The sequence below is a fragment of the Stegostoma tigrinum genome, chromosome 14 (assembly GCF_030684315.1).
Source record: "Stegostoma tigrinum isolate sSteTig4 chromosome 14, sSteTig4.hap1, whole genome shotgun sequence".
In the NCBI taxonomy this organism is placed as follows: domain Eukaryota; kingdom Metazoa; phylum Chordata; class Chondrichthyes; order Orectolobiformes; family Stegostomatidae; genus Stegostoma; species Stegostoma tigrinum.
The window spans coordinates 50,150,932-50,172,345 of NC_081367.1; the positions used below are offsets into that span (position 1 = coordinate 50,150,932).

The 21,414-nt window shown below is 37.3% G+C and overlaps 2 protein-coding genes across 10 annotated transcripts in view; one reads left to right on the plus strand and one right to left on the minus strand.

Moving 5' to 3' along the window:
* Positions 1-6,932, plus strand: part of LOC125457487 (mucin-4-like) — a 165,982-nt gene extending 159,050 nt beyond the window's left edge. For 3 of the 6 annotated variants that reach the window (XM_059651134.1, XM_059651138.1, XM_059651139.1), the window contains 2 exons: positions 1,473-1,528; positions 4,004-6,178. In XM_059651134.1, coding sequence (XP_059507117.1) covers positions 1,473-1,527 — 55 coding nt within the window. In that variant the 3' untranslated portion in view covers position 1,528; positions 4,004-6,178. Of the gene's footprint in view, positions 1-1,472; positions 1,529-2,478; positions 2,574-4,003; positions 6,179-6,662 lie in introns of those variants that run through there. The other 3 variants (XM_059651135.1, XM_059651136.1, XM_059651137.1) reach the window with 3 other exon arrangements.
* A 2,252-nt stretch (positions 6,933-9,184) lies between these two features.
* Positions 9,185-21,414, minus strand: part of tnk2b (tyrosine kinase, non-receptor, 2b) — a 178,832-nt gene continuing 166,602 nt past the window's right edge. For 2 of the 4 annotated variants that reach the window (XM_048542025.2, XM_048542024.2), the window contains 3 exons: positions 18,709-18,804; positions 16,046-16,173; positions 9,185-13,283 (listed from right to left, as the gene is read on the minus strand). In XM_048542025.2, the coding sequence (XP_048397982.2) occupies positions 13,277-13,283; positions 16,046-16,173; positions 18,709-18,804 (231 nt within the window). In that variant the 3' untranslated portion in view covers positions 9,185-13,276. The remainder of the gene's footprint in view (positions 13,284-16,045; positions 16,174-18,708; positions 18,805-21,414) is intronic. The other 2 variants (XM_048542028.2, XM_048542027.2) reach the window with 1 other exon arrangement.

Consider the following 21,414-nt stretch of genomic DNA (forward strand, 5'->3'; position numbering starts at 1 on the left):
CAGAGACCCAGATAGCATTCTCGAGACCCGGGTTCGAATCCCACCATGGCAGATGGTGGATTTTTAATTCAGTAAAATATCTGGGATTATTGTCAATTGTCGGGAAAACCCATCTGGTTCACCAATAACCTTTAGGAAACTGTGATCCTTACCAGATCTGGTCTACACGTGATTCTGGACCCACAGTAATGTGGTTGATGCTCAACTGCTCGATGGGCAAACAATGCTGCCTAGTCAGCAACACCATATGGCTCTATATCAAAATGACTTTGATATAGAGCCATATGTAATGTATCCAAGCCAGTAGATAAGAGAAAGTGACGTGGAAAGTAAGTTGAGGAGAATGCAAAGAACTTTATATTATCATAAACAGGGAAATACTGGCATTCTGGGCCCAGTATCTTGGTATAAAAATCACACATAGGAAAGCAAGCAGTTGGGAAAGAGAAATTACATCACCAATTCACCCATTATTTACTTGTGCACAGTACTCTGGCTTTGGCCAGCCAGCTCTGAGTCAGTCACCTAAATTGAGGAGATTATAATCTCCTGGCTATATTGGTCAGCCAGGCCTTTCCTGATTTGGGTCAAGACCCCAATTAATAGCCTTACAGTCAATGAAGTCAACCTGACTCCAATCACTACAGAAGGCAAATGGCATGTTAGTGTTTATTATAGAATGATTAGAATAGAAAAATAAAGAAATCACTACTGGAAATATGTACAGCCTTGGTAAGACACATGCAGCGTATTTTATATGATTTTGGTCTCCTGAGTTAAAAAAGGATATCGTATCTCTGAAGAGTGCAATGAAGAATCATTACATTGAGTCCCAGTGGACAAATTGAGTAGACTTGATTTGCATCCCCAAGTTAGAAGGTTGTTTTTCCTGGCTTTAGGATCTAACATGTGGGGTCACAGTCTCAATAGCAGATTGGACAATTAGGACCAAGATGAGAAAGTTCTTATCTGAAAGGTTGTGAATCTTTGGTATGGTTTATCCCGTCAGAACGTGTATGCCTGGTCAGTGAGTGTGTTCAAGACAGGGGTCAATAGACTTCTGAACATCAGGCAATCAAGGGCCTGGGATTTGTGACAGAAGATGCAATTGAACTAGAAAATCACATTAAATGATCAACTTGTGGTCCTATTTCTCATATTCTTCTTAAATCCTTCGGGAATTAAAATTTTTGCAAACATTGCTCGAAGCTGTATAAAGATAAATGATGGTCTTGCATCCTCTAACTGCACACTATTTATTTTGATGAGTAATTAGTTGTACAGGGACAGCGTCATGAGGTATTGTTTTCCAGTACGTTGCTGGATACATCTTCAGCTAGCCACGTGGTGGAATAAATTAGCATTTCTGTTTGTAGCTCCTAGGAAAAATACACAACGGCAAATAAGTATGGTCCGAAATGTAATACTGTTCAAAGATATTTGGAAATTACACAGAATTTCTTTTCTTATAGCACTGCAAGTGGTGAAAATTATGGAAGATACTATTCACAACCGAATGTATGGTAAAGTAAGTATTATAGTCACAACCTTGCAACTATGACTGCCCCAAGACCTAAGAATGAATTGACTTTGCTCCAGTCCCAAAATTGGACTATATATTCACTATAATTGTAGCTTAAATGGTATGCCAACACCTTCTGTGATTCTGTAACAACTTATTATTTTTCATTTCTTTTTCAATTTTTGAGATTGTCTTTGCCAATGGCATTTACCTGTACCTTCATATTTTAAACTATCCATTTATTGGTTAATGATCATTAAAAATGTTGCCATCTCTAAGACCTCTCTCTCACCTTTGAAATTTTCTCAATTTCAAATAACTCCTGCCCTGAAACCACTTTCTTTTGCCCATTGTTAGATTTTAAAATCATTGCCCAGCAAAGTACAGTGGGTAGCATTCCTGTCTCTGAGCTAGAAGATCCAAGTTTGGGTCTGTCCCCAGAACTGGATGGCCAAGGAATTCTTAATTCAAGATGACAAAGTGTAGAGCTGGATGAACACAGCAGTCTGAGTAGGAAAGCTGACGTTTCAGGCCTAGACCCTTCTTCAGAAAAAGATTTTCCGAAGAAGGGTCTAGGCCCAAAACGTCAGCCTTCCTGCTCCTCTGATGCTGCTTGGCCTGCTGTGTTCATCCAGCTGTACACCTTGTTATCTCAGATTCTCCAGCATCTGCAGTTCCTGCTATCTCTGAATTCTTAATTCAGCCAGGATGCATGTATATGATGTTGCAAATCCTCTAACACAATGACAGGTATGAAAACAGGAAAGATTCGTTGTCAGCTATATGATGGAAGAAATTGGAGCATTTATCATTATGCATTACTGCAAATTACAACATCTGTATAAAAATGTACGTACTACAGTGATATGGATGCCCTCAGTGAACTGAAACAGACCATGTCTTGCATCTGAGTAGCTTTCTGGAGTGTAGTAACATCCCTGCTTCTCTGCCAAAAGTTACAGGTTAAGTCATGTCCTAGAACTTGATGACAAAAGGGGGTGCGATCAAACAACTTAAGCATTAATGTGAAAGTCTTTCCAACACACAGCAACGGCAGGCACTTACAGCAGGTTAGATTCCTGGTCAATCATGTGACTGCAAAAAACTAAAGCTCTACTATCATTATTATATCTCCTGGCTACAATGTATGTGGAAAAGTGTAACATGTTTCCAAAGCATGATGCAAAGAATATTGAGTGCATTATAGATTGGTGCAACTAACATGCGGTGGGAGCCCTATTCCAGCTGTAATGGATTCAAAACCTGCCTCCTTGCCTTACCCATGATGAAGGTTGCCATGCTGTCATCAGACCTGTCTTTGGGCAGAGCACCGAGAGAGTACGCTGCTCAACCAACTTACATTGATTCACTGAGCACCATATCTGGTGATAATCCAACCTCTAATCACTAGCCATTGCTGTAGAGTACTTCTTACCTCTCAACCCACACTTTCTTCAACATTGTTCCATTCTTTCCAGCTTACATTCAGGATGACCTGTTAAATGTGTACCATTATACAGATTTATTTCTTTTAGTTTTTCAATAACAGATATAGAGAAACTTTTCATTAATTTTTCTGAATGTCATTAGAGTTCCGTCATACCTTTAAGTTGATTAGGTCATATTGTTTAAAAGAAAAAAATTATTTGTGTTTATCTGCAATCATTAAGTCCACCAATATTACTTTGATCCCTTTTACTCAACTGCTTATCCACATTCCCCTCAGGGCTAATGTTTCTAAACTGTACAGTAGTTCTGCCATTGTCTTTGGACTTCCTGCTCTCTAATGGTTTTTGCCACAATTCCATGGCTCATGGTTCCTTTCCTACGTACATACCTTTGGTCACTATAGTTTCTGAATACCTGCAGCTTTATGATGATAGAGGATGAAACCATTCCTGCCAAGACCACATCTAAATTAAGCATTTACAGTCAACACAAGGATTCCAGAAGCTTAAGAATAATATTCATCACCTCAGACTAAATAGCGATAGGCAATAAATGCAACCTTGTCAGTATCAACCAGACTCCAGGAAGAAACAGAAATTAGCAAGGAGAGAATGTTTCTGAGGTGGTATTAAGTCCTGTGGATTATTAAGATATAATTTTCACACTCCATCATGAGATCTGTCTATCAGGTGTCTTGTTTTTTTCACACATTAAAAGAATTAGTACAGCTTCCACATGTGCAAAAATGTGGGAAATCAACTAATGCTTTCCACAGATATTGGCAAGTAGATACTGGGTTTTATCAAATCAAAACACTTCGAATGCTACAATAAAGTAATTAAAAATTTCAGGTTTTTTTATAAATCATTCTGTTCTATGTAACTTTAACTCCACTCTTCCTGACTCACTGTCAAATTGTGCTGTCTTTGGCTGTTCTGCTAAAATAAAATGAAAATGTGTTTACTAACTTCATTATAATGACATGACACAGCTACTGTATATTTGTGTAATCAACTCAATTTTTCTTTGTAGCAAACAACAGAAAATTCGACACCCAGTACTGTACTCTGTAATTCCATGATCCTACACACAATGGAACACTGTTGAAAGTTATGATTACAATTCACTCTGCTTCTATGACTAATTCTTCGGAGCACAGGGTTTCCTCTAATGAAACACTGAAATTACTAAGACTGTATGAATTTTACTTAAATTAGATATTCTCTTGTTTAGAAAGCAAACAAAAGGAAATTGAAAATGGATATTCTTAAACTATCAAAATAGCAATGAAGAATTCAACTGACAGCATTTAGCTAAAATCATACGAGAACAAAAAAATTCACATTTGTATAATTGCTAATTTTTCCATTATTTTGTGTTTAAAATCAAAGATATTTTACAATTTTTCTTGTTTGTATAAAATTGCTAATATGAATATGTAATCAAATTAAATGTAAATATATTTACATGCAATTCTTGTTAAGAAAGGATCAATCTAATGCTCAAGAATACTTTCTTTAACACAGCAAAATGGAATTTATATTTATGAAGGGGTTTAGAGTTCTTTTGATATGCTTGGAATCGAATCATTTAAATATTATGCAAATTTTTATATAAGAAGTTCAATTACAAAGATATGCTATACAGCAACTTACAAATAAATAAGTCTAATCAAAAGATTTTGATCAAATTACTTCTCTTTATCAGTTTCCCTTTTTTATATCAAAGATAGCTATTTCTTCTGTAGAAGCATCCCTTACAAGTCCTAATGCAGCATTGGAGCCCAATTGCAAAGCGATATGACCGTTCCAAGTTGCAGGCGAGAATGAATTGTCAGATATTGTTGGGACTGTACAGTCTTTCTATACTACTTTTTGTCTTTTATTGCCTGTACTCTTGAGCTTACATTGACTCATTACAAAATCCAAATGCAGAAGTATATACTTTGAGTAAATCTACTCAAAATCTGGATTTTACTGCATTACTCTCTTATCTTATATACCCAACATCAGTGACTGATATAACTGCACCACTCTCATATCTTATGTACCAACAACACTGACTGATATGAAACTAATTAATATACTCATTAATAGTTGTGCTCAAATCCAGTATTAAGAATAGAATAGAATCCTTACAGTGTGGAAACAGGCCCTTTTGCCCAACACATCCAGACCAACCCTCACAGCATCCCACCCAGACCCATGCGCCTATAACTCACCTAATCTCTGCATCCCTGAAGACTATGGGCAATGTGGCATGGTCAATACACCTAACCTGCACATCTTTGGACTGTGGGAGGAAACCACAGCACCCAAAGGAAACCCATGCAGACACGGGGAGAATGTGCAAACTCCACATAGATAGTCGCCTGAGGCTGGAATTGAACTCGGGTCCCTGGCACTGTGAGGCAGCAGTGCTAACCACTGATCCACCATTAAATTAATATGTCCACTAAAGCACTTTACCTTGATTAAAACTGTATCTTTAAATCTAGAAGAATAATATAATTTTGTTTGTCAAGAACAATTGTTAATTATTAACTATGGATTGAAGTGAAACAATAAAGCAATAATAACATATTCACAAAGATTATGCCAGCTGACTAACTTACTGTCCTTTGGTTCACTCTCCTTAATTAGCTGACAGCCTTCCAATCCAAGGTTAAGGCACTTTTGATGGGACTAGCTTGTTTTAATGCATCAACTACTGTTTAGTACATTTCTCCCTTAATCTCCTGAAATCTTAACCAATGTTGGAAAAGAGACAGCAATCATACAGGAAACACAAATTACATTTCTTTCCAGGACATGATGGCAAAATCATGTTGAGAAAACCAACTGCACGATTGGATACTCCACCACTGACAGATTATTGAGTTAGGAACAAACAGCAATGCATCTCCTTAAAATGCCGATACCAGTGGTATGAAATGGAATCTCACGACGCAGACATTGGTGCACTAGCATATAGCGTTTAAATGCACAATTTTTTAAAAAACTGATGATATTCGGATAAGCCCATCAATTTCAAGACAACACAAACCATTGTTCAGATGGGATACTCTAGATTGGTGAACTCTGGCTTAATTTACAGGTCTACTACATACCTCCTTGTTAGAGAAGTGGAGGAATTGATGACTCCACGCTTTCTGTGACTACAAGGAGGAAAACAGAAAAGCAGATGCAAAAGTTAATAAAATGTGAGGCTGGATGAACACAACAGGCCCAGCAGCATCTCAGGAGCACAAAAGCTAATGCTCTCTTTTGAAGGGTCTAGGCCCGAAACGTCAGCTTTTGTGCTCCTGAGATGCTGCTGGACCTGCTGTGTTCATCCAGCCTCACATTTTATTATCTTGGATTCTCCAGCATCTGCAGTTCCCATTATCAATGATGCAAAAGTTAAGTTGTTCACTGACACAAAGAAAGTTCCAGCAAATAAAAGGAAAGCTGGTGCTGACCAAAATCATTTTAAAAACTTAGTCTGTATCAACATTAACAGATTTGGCACATTTTTCTGCACCTCAAGTTTTCACTTGTTACCAATCAAAAATGTCTTTTTCTTGGGTTCAAAAGCCATTGCTTGCACTTGACAACACTGAACTCCAATTTTCCCCACTATCAATCTCCTTTTGAAATCTTCTAGAACTATTATCATTTCTGTCATCAACAAACTTTATTATTATTTACAGACGACAGAATGGCAGACTGACGACCACGTGAACACCTCAAATCTTATCCTTGAAGATCTTCCCTTCAACACCTAAAGCTCATTGGCCAAAGACTTTTTCATAACAAATCTCTGTAGATAAAAATACTTTATTTGTCCTCTTTGTCCAGGATACCATTGTGGTTTGTGTGCTGTTTGAGCTATTAGGAATAGCAAATATATACACAGAGATAGTAGGAACTGCCAACGCTGGAGAATCTGAGATAACAAGGTGTAGAGCTGGATGAACGCAGCAGGCCAAGCAGCAGCAGAGGAGCAGATTTTCTGAAGAAAGGTCTTGACCCGAAACATCAGCTTTCCTGCTCCTCTGATGCTGCTTGCCCAGCTGGGTTCATCCAGCTCTACACCTTGTTATCTCAATATATACACATTTCCATGTTATAAACTAGGTGTGTCAAATAGTTTAACATATTCGTTGGATAAATTTTGTTACATAATTTTAAAAAAAGTTAAAGAAACCCGGTAGGTGGATATTTATTATAAAACAGATTAATTTATTGTAAAACAAAAACTAATTTATGAAGATAATAAAATGTGAGGCTGGATGAACACAGCAGGCCAAGCAGCATCTCAGGAGCACAAAAGCTTTTGTGCTCCTGAGATGCTGCTTGGCCTGCTGTGTTCATCCAGCCTCACATTTTATTATCTTGGAATCTCCAGCATCTGCAGTTCCCATTATCTCTGATACTAATTTATGAAGAAATATGTTTGATGGATCTTTTTATTTTGTCTAATGTAGGAAAAGCATATGATTGGTCATATTAGAACCAAGTAAAACAATTATTTTAAATAGTGGCCCATGGAGAAATACTGTGCACTCCTCCCAACTTGGTCAAAACATAAAAGTACATGCTCTCTCAAGATACCCAACACCAATAATGTTTAGTTGGAAATGGGGTAACAGTAAGTGGAAAAGAATAGAAAGAACAACACCAGGTTCAAGTGCATTATTAAATCAAAATAGCTTTGGTTGTTACTAAGAAGTTTCTGGAGATCACAGATTCCCTACATTGTGAATGTAGGCCATTTGGCCCATTCAGTCCACACTGACACTCTCAAGAGCATCCCACCAAGACAGTAATAGTGTGTATGAGGCAGAAGGCAGCCAAGACCATTCCAAGACAAGATACAGGAACAGAAGTAGGCCATTCATCCATTAAGCATGCTCTGCCATTCAATGAGACTGTTGCTGATCTGACATTCCTCAACTCCATTTTCCTACCTTTTTCCTATAAGCCTTGGTCCCCTTACTAATTAAAAATCTGTCTTACTCAGCCTTGAAAGTACCTAACAACCCAGCCTGTACAGTCCTCTGCAATAAATAATTCTACAGATTCACCGCCCTGTGAGAAGAAATTCCTTCTCATTTCTGTCCTAATGAGACGACCACTTACTCAGATTATGCCCTCTAGTCCTAGACTCTCCCACAAGGGGAAACAACCACTCAGCATCTACCCTATCAAGTTCTTTAAGAATCTTCCATATTTTAATTTGGCTGCCTCTTATTACTTTAAATACCAATGAGTCCATGTCCAACCTACTTAACCGCTCCTTGTAACATAGTCCTTCCTCAAGACCCCTACTAGAATCAAATGTTTTAAACCGACTGGATTTGTTTACTGGAAGTCACATTTCTAAGTTTATAGCTGTCATGAGTTGTGACTGTTTGATAATGTTTAGAGTTCAGTTGATGCATTGCCTGCTGAAAGAAGTCACTCAACTTATCTTCTTTCCCCTCGTCTGAAATATCTTCTGAGAATCCAGTGAGAGGTGAAAGCTAATGTGGCTATTTTACCGAGAAGTTTCTGGAAGACTTCTTCTTGACCTCTCGTAAATGAATTGATTCTGAAAAGATTCTTGTGACCACTGCATGTTTCTAGTGGCACCCATCTACATGTGCCAGGACACCATACCAAACACCAATTGGAAATTTAATATTGTAAACAATTTTTCTGCATTAAGTACAGGGAACTTCTTTTCTTGAATTTTTGTCTTTTAGGTTATTTAGATATGTGTATGTTTATACTGTCATATTACAAGCCGTACTAACATGTATTGAATATGTCTGGTTTGATAATAAACAAAACTATTGTTGTAAAGAAAAATGGTTGGCAGATTTGTATTCTAAAACAGGTAGATTAGCTTACAAAACTGAACATATCAAAATAAGATGAACAAGATCATTGTGTTTTTCTAACATCTCACCCAAAGCACATCTGTAAGACAAGTATTAACTTTAAATTTCTGGATCATATAGTCTGTATAAAATCATTTGAAACACAATATGAACTAATACCCAGTTGTTCTAACACTTATATTTGTGCATATGCATTTACAAATGATATTTCCCTCCTCTCAGACTTGAGCAGAAACTAGGTTTGATGAATATAATGTGAATAAAACAGAATCCATATATTCATTTATTTCAGAAATAAACTTTATTTTATGAAAACAACACAATGTATACAATGCTTTGAACATGCTATTGTGTTTCTCACCATATTATATACTTTCTTTGGATTGGTTAAAGCAAACTAATGGTTTCGCAATGAAGCACTAAATTATTTTCTCTCCTTCCCTGCTCACATATTTTCTCTGATGGTTTTTGATGGAGCCAATATTCCATTACCAGCACTGGGCAGGGAGAAAACCATGCTGATCCTGTAATTTTATTTTGGAAGTATTGACATATAAGTTAAGTTCTTAATACCATTGTTATAGGTATTGAAATGGGATTTTATTTATTACTGTCAGGGGCATCAGTATTCAGGTTCAAAACAGCCAACTGTACCCTTTTTATGTGAATGCTCCTCACAGACATGGGCTTGTGAAACAGCAATCCAAAGAAAAGGTGGAACAGGAGAAACATAGCAGCAATGTACTAATGCCCTTTTCTTTAAAAAAAACAGTGAGCCTTAGTTTCATTTTGACAGATGCTACAGTGAAATTGTACAGACCTAGTCGACCACGAATAGTACAGTCTTTACAAATATTCAAAGGAAAACATCAAAAGGGTTCTTATATTACAGAGGGAACTACCTCAGGTTTCAGCACACACATTTCATTTCTTTTGCAAGGATTCAACCAGACCTGAGTTAACACTAACATTTTTTTCTCAAATGTAGCATTATTACAATGTTGCAATCCAAGCAATGCTGAGTACAAGACAAGCAACAAGCAAACTCCCACCAAAACGACTGAAAAATAAACATTATACAAATGTGCAGTGTTCAGTTTCTCAGAAATCCCCAGCACCAACACAACGTCCATACATAATGGTATTAAATCTCATCTTTGCTAGTTTCTCTGCTTTAAATCCCAGAGTTGTTCATAACACCATTTTATTTTTAAGTGACTTAACATGGGCCTTTTGCCAAATGATTCTGTTCAGTACTTTTCTAATAATGACACTTGCTGTCAGTTTTTAGGTCCAGAGCTGACCAAAGCAGTCATTCTCCAGCACCCACTTATTTTGGATATTATCAGGTATAATTCTAATGGAGGGAGGTTAAGTAAGATGCAATGAAGTGCTTATTATTCATACTATCTAGCCCATTGATTAACAAGTTACAGAGTTCTGGTTTTAGAGGGGATCATTTTAGCAACTCTGGCATTATTGTGCTATCTGTCAATAACTTGAAATTCAGTATGAAAATGAATCAAATTGACCAGGCTTCTGTAATGTAGTGTTTACAGAGAGGCTTTGAACTTAAAAGTACACGTTTAGTCGGGGCTGGATTGTTGATTATGCTATAACACTTGTAACTGTGATGAAAAGATTTGATGATCAAGACTGTCCTGTTCCAGTCACTTGGATGAAACAACATGTGTCAACAAGTAGATGTCTAGCAGGAAAGGTCAGAGAAACATTATAAAGTTTGACATTTTGTCTCATCTCTCTGATCCACTCTGCAGTTGGTCACTGCATCATAACAGGACTGTGAAATCGCACCTATGCAATTGAACATTATTTAGTAGGGGGAAGCAAATATTGTGCTCCTCACATATCCTTTGTTCTGGTGTAGTTATCGTTTGAACAGGGCAAGACCTTTTCCGTCTTCTAAAGTTTTCCTTTCACGTAAGAATTCAAAGAGTGACCTGCTGCAAGCTCTTAATGGTGATAAGTAATATCAGATAATTTACAAAATAGAATTAACAGCATATGCCAAGCTGCAGAGAACATTTAACTGATATTATTTTAGAATCTATTAAAGGCTAGGAAGCTTGTTTTGGTTTTGATTCTAGCACAAATGTCACTGCCATTCTTAGGATGCCACACAGCTCTCAGCTTGAATCTAACAGATCAAATTAACAATACTCAAAATAAAATTGGAACCTTGAATCACATACAGCTTTCTTCAGACTGAGGTGATGCCCAGATAGTTAGTTTTACTTTTGCCACATAAACTATGATACAGGTTTATTCATACCTGCTGAAACTGCAAGTTAGATTGATTTCAGAATATGGGTAGAAATCTGCAGCTACTTGATAAGCTCTTCCAGCGAAAGGTCAAACTACGGTGAGATTGGAAAATCACTTCCTCAATCCTCTACTTAAAGATGAAGCCAGGTTTGGAGTAGAACCATAGTAAAATTTTGCACTAGTCCACACAATCTCTCAGCTAGATAACAGAAGACCTCAAAAACTACAAACTTGAAAAATCCTGGTTTCTGTTTGAACAGTGTTTGAAAAAGAGGAACCGATGTTCATACCTACAAACTAAATTGCCTGATCTTAACAGTTTCAGAAGGATGCATTTCTAGCCTATAGTAATGCTGCACCTGCAACATGCACCTTTGTAATACTGGATGGATAATAAATTTAAACATGAGGGAAATTTCACAATATCCTTTGCTACTGGAAGAATAGTATTTTGACATTTATACAGGCTGCCAAGACCGATGTTCAAGAAACTAATTGCAATACCACTTTTTCAGTTTTGGACTGAATTTAAACCAATAAGTGTGAGGAGGGATTGCAAACCTATTAATCATAGGAATCCTTTGAAAGGCTAGTGTACAGGAAAAAGGGACTGAAGCTGAATGTAGAAAATCAAGAATAGGTGTAATGGATGCATGAGACTTGGCTCAGGATGTAACACAGGCAGCAAAATTTGGAATTTTTTTTGGAGGCTAAACATCTAACAGGAGAGCAATGAAGTAGTGAATCTGCAAGTGATAAAAGCATGGATATGTTTCTCAGTGTCTTGAAGGCTTAAAGTAGCAGATGTGACAAAGCCAGATGTTGAGGGATAGAATAAGGAGCCAAAAACTCACTTCAAAATCAAACTGAAATGAGAAAATGAGAATGTCACTTTTTAATAAGTGATGTAATTATAAATTGATTGCAATAAACCATTTGATCTGTATGGAATGGGGAATATCTGATCAACACTATTAAAACCAGAAGTTTTGCCCAGCATTTTGCAGATTTGATCTGTCATATATTAGACTGCCTACGTAACACCACAAAATAAATGTATGTCAACTTGAGCTAGTTGCCACCTCACCCAAATTATTCTGATTTTTGTAACTAAACTGAATGAATAATTTTCCTCACTATTTACAGTACAGATAAAATCAACCACCTCCAAAGTTTAATCTATGATCTGTAATTTTCTCCAAGACAATGTTGCTACAACTTGAGGTAATGGTATGGGTTAGCAAAATGTAGTATTAGATTTTTCCACAATTGCTGCCAAGTTTTACTCATATCTTGACTCATCATTACTCACCATGCCACTGGAAACACCAGTGCTGTACCTGGTGAACTGATAAAAAGTTAAACTTACTGTTATCAGGGAACTCCAGGACTTGAAATTACGACATTCAGGATGTTACCCTCCTATGAATGGGAATAGGGAACAAACCCAAAACTTTACTGTAATAATGTGAGGTCTTAAATCTATTATGCCAATTTACAGGTTATTTCAGAACAGCAGCAAGGAAGAAAAAGCAATTAAACATAGTGAAGAAGAAAATACATTAACACGTTTAGAATAACTAGTTTAATACAAACTTTGTTTCAGTAAACTAGAGTTGATGGCTTTTAAAAGACTGAAACTTCTTAATGTATCCAAAATGGATAAATTTTACCTTAATAGGAAATCCAGAACATTAAACTGAACCATTCAACTGTCTTTTAGGAAAGCAAATTAAATTATTATTAAAACATCCAATGCGAGAAATTCAAAACATAAACACAACTGTAATCTACTGTCAACAAGTTTTCAAATAAAATTTATATTATATATTTATATATATTTTTATATACACACACATACACACACAGCAGGCTGTTGGGTTACAGTATGCCATAACATTACAAATATTTTCACCAAAACAAAACAAATAACCTTTGCTTTTGAAGAATACTGCCATTTCAGAACTTGACTTCCGTCTCCCAGTACCACCAGACTTCACAGCTAGTGTGAGAGTTCAGTTGAGTGATGGATGTTTGATACCCCTTCTTTCTGGCATTTGCAGGTCAATATTTTGTCAACCCAGCAAGATAATAAAGGTACTGGGGCAATAAACCATTGCTGTCTTGAGTTTATTTTCTCCATTAAGAGCTAATCATCGCCTGTAAATTAAGAAAAAATTGACAAAAAAAATCATTGTTCCAATTAAAGATTCTGGCATCTATTGAAATAGCTGACAAGATGACTTAATGACAGAAAATGTAGCTAAATATGCTGAAATAGTCTATGTATCTGTAGTGTGGGAAATAACAACCTTGGGCAGCAATAATAACCTTGTATGGTAATTGTAGTGTTACATCTCTGTGTCCTGAAAATGGCTCAGTGGCATACAGTCTAAGTTGGTGTATCAGGTTGGGCTGGTTCATGTTTTCATATTAATATTACATAATGCAAAGTTTATTACAACACATCTTTGATAGGTCACAATAGATTAGAAAGTACACATATGAGAAATAATGAATTAGGTGCAAAAGTAGGCCACTCGGCCCTCAAGCCTGCTCCACTACTTGGTAAGATTATGGTTGATCTGATTATTCCACATTCCTACCTAGGTTTTATGAATTTTCACCCCATTAATGATTGAGAAACTATCTACCTTTGTCTTTAAAATATTCAAATGCAGTGCTTCCACCACTTTTTGTGGAAGAGAATTTAGAAATGTACATTATTTGTAAAATTAAGTCCTTAGTTCTAGAGTGTCCTACAGGAGGAAACATCTTTTCCCCATCCACCCTATCAAGGCCTTTCAGGGTCCGACATGCTTCAATTAGGCCATATGTTACTTTTCCAAACTCCAGCAGATAAAAGCATGGCTTGTCCAATATTATCCTCCAAGACTGTATTCTAGGTGGCCCTATATTCCAGGTGATCCGAAATCCTTATCTGAAAATCTCAGGACCAATGGGATTTTGGGTAAAGGGTATTTTTGATTTTTGTGTCCACTATAGTTTTTTTGAGGTCCACCGTATAAACAGAAAGGACCCAAAATAGAAGGTCTTTCCGAGAGTGAACCCAAGCAGACGTACAGACATGCGGAGTTCAGGCCCTTTAGGATGAAGTTTTGCTTGGCCTGAATGGACATAAAAGCAAAGTTTATTTTTAAACCAAAGGGTCCAAACAGATTTGCAGACACAATGAATTCGACCCTCTGGAGAAAGCTTTGTTTTTAGGTCCATTTTAGGCCAAGCAAAGTTTCTTCCTAAAGCCCCTGAACTCTGTACATCTACAAGTTTGCTTGGGTTGGCTATCGAAAGACCTTCAGTTTTTAGAATTTTTCAGTTTTCAGATATACAGATAACAGATACCTGACTTGCAAGGTGAAAACAAAACAACTGTGGGTGCTGGAAATCTGAAACAAATACAGAGAACGCTGGAGAAACACTGAGGGTCAAGCAGCATCTGTGGAGAAGGAAACAGGGTTAATGCTTTGAGTCCAGTCTGACTCTTCTTCAGAACTGAAAGGCATTTGAAAATGCCATTTTTAAATACCTTTGGCAGAAAAGAGGGATTAACTGAGAAACAACAGGAATAAGTGAAAATCTGGGTCAACATAAAGTAATATAAGTAAGTGTAGTAGGGGGAGGCGAGTAAAGTTAATGTAAGATAAATGAGTAAGAAACACTAAATAAGTCCAAGACATAGTAGCATGAGTTGGTTGAGTGGAATGTGTGGCTTGAATACGTGGTGAGTTACAGATTCGATCAGTGTCTGAGATGACCGCATGTGCAGGAAGTCCTTTCAGCTGCAGACAGTTGAACTCGACGTTTTGGGCCACAAGTGGAAGCTGCAGGCACTATGGTATATCAGGGAGAGTTAGCAAGTTCAGAGAAATGGTTATGCTGCTTGAGGACATTGAGAATAGTAAGGAATGGGTGGCCCTGGCTGCCAGGCAAACCAAAAGAAGTTCAAGCAAACCTTGCAAGAATCCCAGAAGTCCCACTCACAAATTGCTTGTCTGTTTTAGAAGCTGATGTGGGTGTGGGTTCCTCAAGGGAGTGCATTCACAGTCATGTTTGTGGCATTGTAAGTGGCTTGGCCATACAAAAGAGGACAAAGAAGAAAGGGGACACTGAATGATAGGGGATTATAAATTAAAAGATTTGACAGGCATTTCTGTGGCCATCAACATGACTCCATGAAGGCATGTTGCCTCCCTACTCCAGTAAATCACTCAGTAATGCCTCACTATTGTAATTTTCTTGACTTCCTTCCTCCATTTCTCAATTTACAATTATTTCTGAGATGTCACTGTATCCTTTACATGAAGACTAATGCAAAAAATCTGTTAGATTCATTGGTCGTCTCCTTATTTTCAATTTTTAAACCCCCAGGCTCACTTTTTAAAAGGAGAAATTTTAACATTCTTAACTATCCCTTTTAAGTGTCTACATAAACTTTTACTTTTTTTAATATTTCTAGCTAGTTTTCCCTTGTACTTTATTCTTCCCCCTCTTAAATTTTTAGTCAACCTTTACTGATTTTTATATTCTGTCACCTTCTGACTTGCCATCTATCATTGTATATTTCTTTTTAAGTTTGATACTATCTTTAATTTTATTAGTTAACTGCAAATGATGGATCCTACTTCTGGAATTTTCTCTTTTTGGAATATATCTTTTCTGTGTGTACTTAAATTATGTTTTAAACCTTTGCATCTGCATCTCTATTGACCTATCCCTTGACATAATTTGGAAGTTCACCTTAGGAAACTAGACTGAAGCAACAGGGACGAGGATAGATTTTTAATGTATTACAGTTGTTCCTCTTTTCAACTGTAAGGATTGGAGCATATACTTCCTCATCTCTTCATTTCAATAACTTGAACATGTTAAATTCAAAGAAGGCGTATGTCAATTTCACATACCTGTGCCGAGCTGTACTGTAAGTGTCTAGCAGATGGCAACTGGCTAATTCCAGATTCCAGTCAAACATTTCCAGAATTTTTTGACATTCACTTCTTGTCTTCAACCCCAGACAGAATAATTGTTCAACCTAATAGGAAAATATTATGGATGCAGCAATTAGAGGGTGCAGGTTGCAGGGTGTAGGGACAAGAGCAGCTGTAACAGGATCAAGAGGTTCAGCTGCAAAAGAAAGGTAAGCTGCAGGGGGAAACAAAAACCTACATAAAAATAACAATTTCAAACCTGTCAAAGAAATACTCAGCGACTAGCAAACAGGGAAAAATGAAATCATTGAGGTAATAAATTCCTTGCAAATTAATGAAGAATCTCTAACTTAAGGTTGCATACGTTCAGGATATGGAGATATTATGATAATTAATACTTTGTTTACTCAAATTCTGTGGAAGGTTTATTTAGCGACATTTTTGTGTGTGTAGGAATGTCAGTTACTTTCACCATACCTTTGCTGTTAGCTTATGGCAGTTGTTATGCGCTGATTTAAATATCATGGTATCTAAGGAATTAATGCTTTCCTTGTGACTGAGAGTTGATTATTGAGGAAATTGATGGATTTCTTAAATTCTGTTTCTACTTGAATATAAATGCCCATATGCTAACACAAATACAGAGGGTATTGTTATACGTGGCTGCACCACCTAATGAATTAGCTAGTAGGAATTAAAAAGGAGCCACTGAACATAAAAACAGCCCACGAGAAAATCTCAAGAAGGGTCTTTGAAAAAATATCACACTGAAATTGATAGTTGAGCTAGTAGAAATACACTGTTCAAGTTTGCCCCTAAGATTTAAATGTGGGTTGCACATCCTTGGTTATGTGTCTGTCACCATCCATTAATTCCACCATATTTTTGCATTTGTTGTCTGTAGAACTCCAGCAGCGCTTTATAGACAGCGGCCATCACAAGGCTCTCTAGAATCAGTGAATAAAACTTTACCAGTACTATAGTTGTCATAAATCTTCTAGTAGAAACAAAATATCTTGTCAGTCAGAGGAGAATATAGTGGGAAGATGAAACAATAGAAAAGATGCTGAGAAGCTTGATGTAAACAGTTGTTTCCAATTCAATTTCCCTGGCTACTACATTACACATTATTCTCCATGCTGCTTTGTATCAAAACTCTATAAAGTAAAATTTCCTCCACTAAGAGGTTTATGAAAATTAGACATTGGAATAGTTTCATAACAGCATACCCGTTCACAAAGAAACATTAGGAGCAAACCTGATAACATAACTGAAACCAAACAATTGAGTTTACTTTTAAATCCAATGCACTAATTTTCAAAACCAAAGTCAATCATGGCTCAACTTAGAGATCTTTTTTTCTTATTCATTCACGGGATGTGGATGCCACCAGCTTGACCAGTTGCCCTTGAGTCCACAAAACAAGTTAAATCAAGAAGCCATGTGAAATTGTGTAAAACTACTTTGCTGAATTGTGTGATGATGGATCTCAATCTTCCAGATGAGTCAGTTTCATCCTTTTCTAAAGCAAGTAGCTATACTAAGCAATTGAGGTGAGTCATACTTGTCTTTATCTAAAATTTTGCTGTTATTTATAATTTATGTAACCCGAATACAAGTTACCTGCACAATTCACTATAAAGAAGTGCAGACACTTTAACTGCTGTCAAGCCTTTGTCAATAGATGAAAAATTGCATCCCACATGGTTAGCTCAGCTTATATACATCTGTGTATCTCCAAAACTGAATTAACATGGGTCTGGCATGGATCAAATTGGATTTTAAAATAAAAGCACACAGTAAGTTTAACAAATTCATTTCCTCTTTTCCATAATCTTTTCTGAAGTGCAGAATCCTTGATCTGCAGCACCAATAGTCCTGACACCACAACAGTTTGTACAAGAGTCTTTGTGGCCTACTTAGCACAAACTCCTCAAGTGGTTGCAAACTATTCCCAGGTGAGCAGGGACAACCAGGCCCTACACCTAGTGTCATTAACTCAACTACTGCAAAATGTTTGCAGCTTTCCAAATCTGTACTTGTTTCCTGACACCGATAACTGATATAAGAAAATTGATCAATGAACTGAAGTACAGAATGTTAAGTAACCAAAAATAGCAACTCACTCTATGAAGAACTAAAGAGGAATAGCATTATTGGAGAAGAATGATATGAAGTAGTTTCAGTTTACAATATTCTACATTGCGTGCTTTGCTAAAGCCAAGTTAGATTCTGTATCCAAGAGGATGAAGTCTTATCTTCTCAGTGAGGAAGACGACTGCTGGAACCTGCCATACTACAATTGAAAATAGGACTATCTACGTTAAGGGGAATATCATCTTTTCTCTGGGGGTTCAATGCCATTAAACAGTTCAGGCCCACTAACCACTTGACTTGTTAACAGTACCGGTACATGGGTCAACATGCAGAGACAGGAATCAATGTGATCACTACTCAACCCAATGAGAACTATGCAAGGTGGAACCGCTTGCTGAAGGCCTTCAGGCGATGGGCTTTCAGTGCAGTAACTTTTAACAATTAACAGCTAACACTACCTTTATTTTTCAGAGCCACCACAACACTGTTCTCATTTAGAGTCGGTGCAATTAGGTTAAGGATGGATCCGAGCTCACTGTTACCTTGAGGTACTGTATGGCTTTTTGAACGTTCCAGTTGTGGTTCTGAAGTGCAGTCTGACATTCCTCCATCGTAACGCCATGAACATTCTCCTGAACCTGAACATAGAAACATTTCTGAACTTCTGATTTATTAGCACACCACCTTGCTGGAGTAAAGTGCGACTACCTCCATAAAAACCATGATGTTTCTTGTGAAGCAGTCTGACAGAAAAAGTTACTGTTTACACCAAGTGTGGAGTACCTACATGGGTGGTACCATATCAGTTTTAATTGCTCACAGTATTGGGACCTACTCCACCTGCTTTGAAAGTGCCATATTCTTAAGCATATTATTTATATTCTCTTCTACCTTTTTAGCGACTTGCATATTACAAATAACATCAATTTTAATGTTCAAAACTTCTACCATTGGTTTATTAAGCACCCTAAATTGTTCGTATTGCTCGAGAAAATTATAAATACTATAAGTCATGCTGGGAGATGCCACATACTGGATTGGTTAACAAGGTTAGATCACATGGAATCCAGGGAGAGCTAGCCATTTGGGTATAAAATTAGCTTGAAGGTAAGAGACAGAGGGTGGTAGTGGAGAGGTGGACTGGAGGCCTGTGACCAGGAATACGCCTTAAGGATCGATGCTGGGTGCACTACTTTTTGTCATTGATAAAAATGATTTAGATGTGAATACAGGAAGAATGGTTAGTAAGTTTGCAGATGACACCAAAATCGGTGATGCAGTGTCAGTGAAGGATGTTACCTCAGAGCTCAACAGAACATTGATCAGATGGGCTGAGGAGTAGCAGATGGAGTTTAACTGAGATAAATGTGAGGTAAGTCAAATCAGGGCAGGAATCATATATATAATAGGAAGGTCCTGGGGACTGTTGCTGAACAGAGACCTTTGTGTACGGCTTCATAGTTCATTAAAAATGGAGTTGCAGGTAGGTAGACAGGGTAGTGAAGATGATGTCTGGTATGCTTGCCTTTATTGATCAGTGCATTGAGTATGGCGGTTCGGATGTCATGTTGCGGTGATAGAGGACATTAGTGAGGTCAGTTTTGGAATAGTGCATCCAATTCTGGTGTCCCTGCTACAGGATAGATATTATTATACTTGAAAGAGTTCAGAAAAGGTTTACAAGATTGTTGTTAGGATTGGAGGATTGGAGTTATAAGGAGAGGCTGAATAGAATTGGGGTATTTTTGCTGCAGTCTTGGAACCTGAGGGGTTACTTATAGACATTTACAAAATCATGATGGATAGGGTGAATAGCCAAGGTTTTTTCCCCGGGGAGGAGTCCAAAACTAAAGGACATAGGTTTAAGATGACAGGGGAAAGATTTAAAAGGGATCAAAGGGGCAACTATTTCACACAGAGGGTGGTGCACGTATGGAATAAGCCGCCAGAGGATGTGTTGGAGGCTGGTACAATTACAACATTTAAAAAGCATCCGATTGGGTATATGATTAGGAACAGTTTAGAGGGATATGGGCCAAATGCTAACAAATGAGATAGATTAATTTAGGATACCTGGTCAGCATGGATGATTTGGACTGAACAGTTTGTTTCCCTTTTGGACAATACTATGACACTATGTGCATCTTTTATAAATTTAGTACATGCATCTGAATCATAGTAAATTGGTCACTTTTGCATATTACTCATATAAATATAACATGAAAATTACAGTACAGACTTGAAAAAAAATTACTGTAATCTAGTCAAAGGATTCCACCTGTAACTTCAGTCCATTCAGATCCTGACTTTTGGATATTTTAAGGAAACTGCAAATCATGTTAAACTGTTCATTGTGAGTAAAGAGAAAATCAAAACCCATCAGTTCTGCTGGCACCCAACACTTGTAATGTTTCTGTCATAATTTTCATCTATTGCCAGAAGGTTTAGAAGACATACTGCCCATTTCTGATTATAATAGACTTATTTGTCCTGTGCAAGGCAATTAGCTGTTTTACTGCTCTCAATTATCTGCTCTCCAAATTACAGAATTATTAGATGAAAAATGATACGAGTTCCAAGGTGACAGTACAGAATGAAGTAAATTTGTTCTTTTGGTACTGTCACACCAAATTACAGTCATTGGAGAATCCCAAGTAATGGAAAGCTACCTTGCAGTCGAACTGCACCAGTTCCAAGGCAATTACGATGGCCCAGATCTTTCAAATAATGGCAGGATGGAATTCCCGCAGATGGCCGTACTCAAAGCTGCCAGTTTATCTTATTTTTATACACAGGCCTTTGGACTTTACAATCCTGGCTCAAGCTTTGATCTATTCATGTACAGTCTGGGAAGGCCTGCGCCATGGTGAAATGTAATCAAAGTAAAACAAACCTCACCTTTTCATTAAAAAATAATGACATGCTTAAACTGTCTTCGGTTCAGTGCCCTGCTGTATTTTTCAATTGGCATGTCACCTCCTACAATGCACAACCCCTGCTCCATTACCAACAATCTCCCACAATTGGCACATTTGCCCACACTCTGACATTTACCCTCACCCTCCAACACTGCTTACTGCCCATTCCAAAAATGCTCAATTCCGACTCCCAATCCTCCAACACCTTGGCCTCTTCCCACATCAGCCAGATCAGAACCTTTGGCTTCCTCAATGGAGCTTGTGGGTAGAAGGGAGCTGGTAAGCATTATCTGGAATGTGAAGAGGGTGCAGGGGCATGTTATACATTAC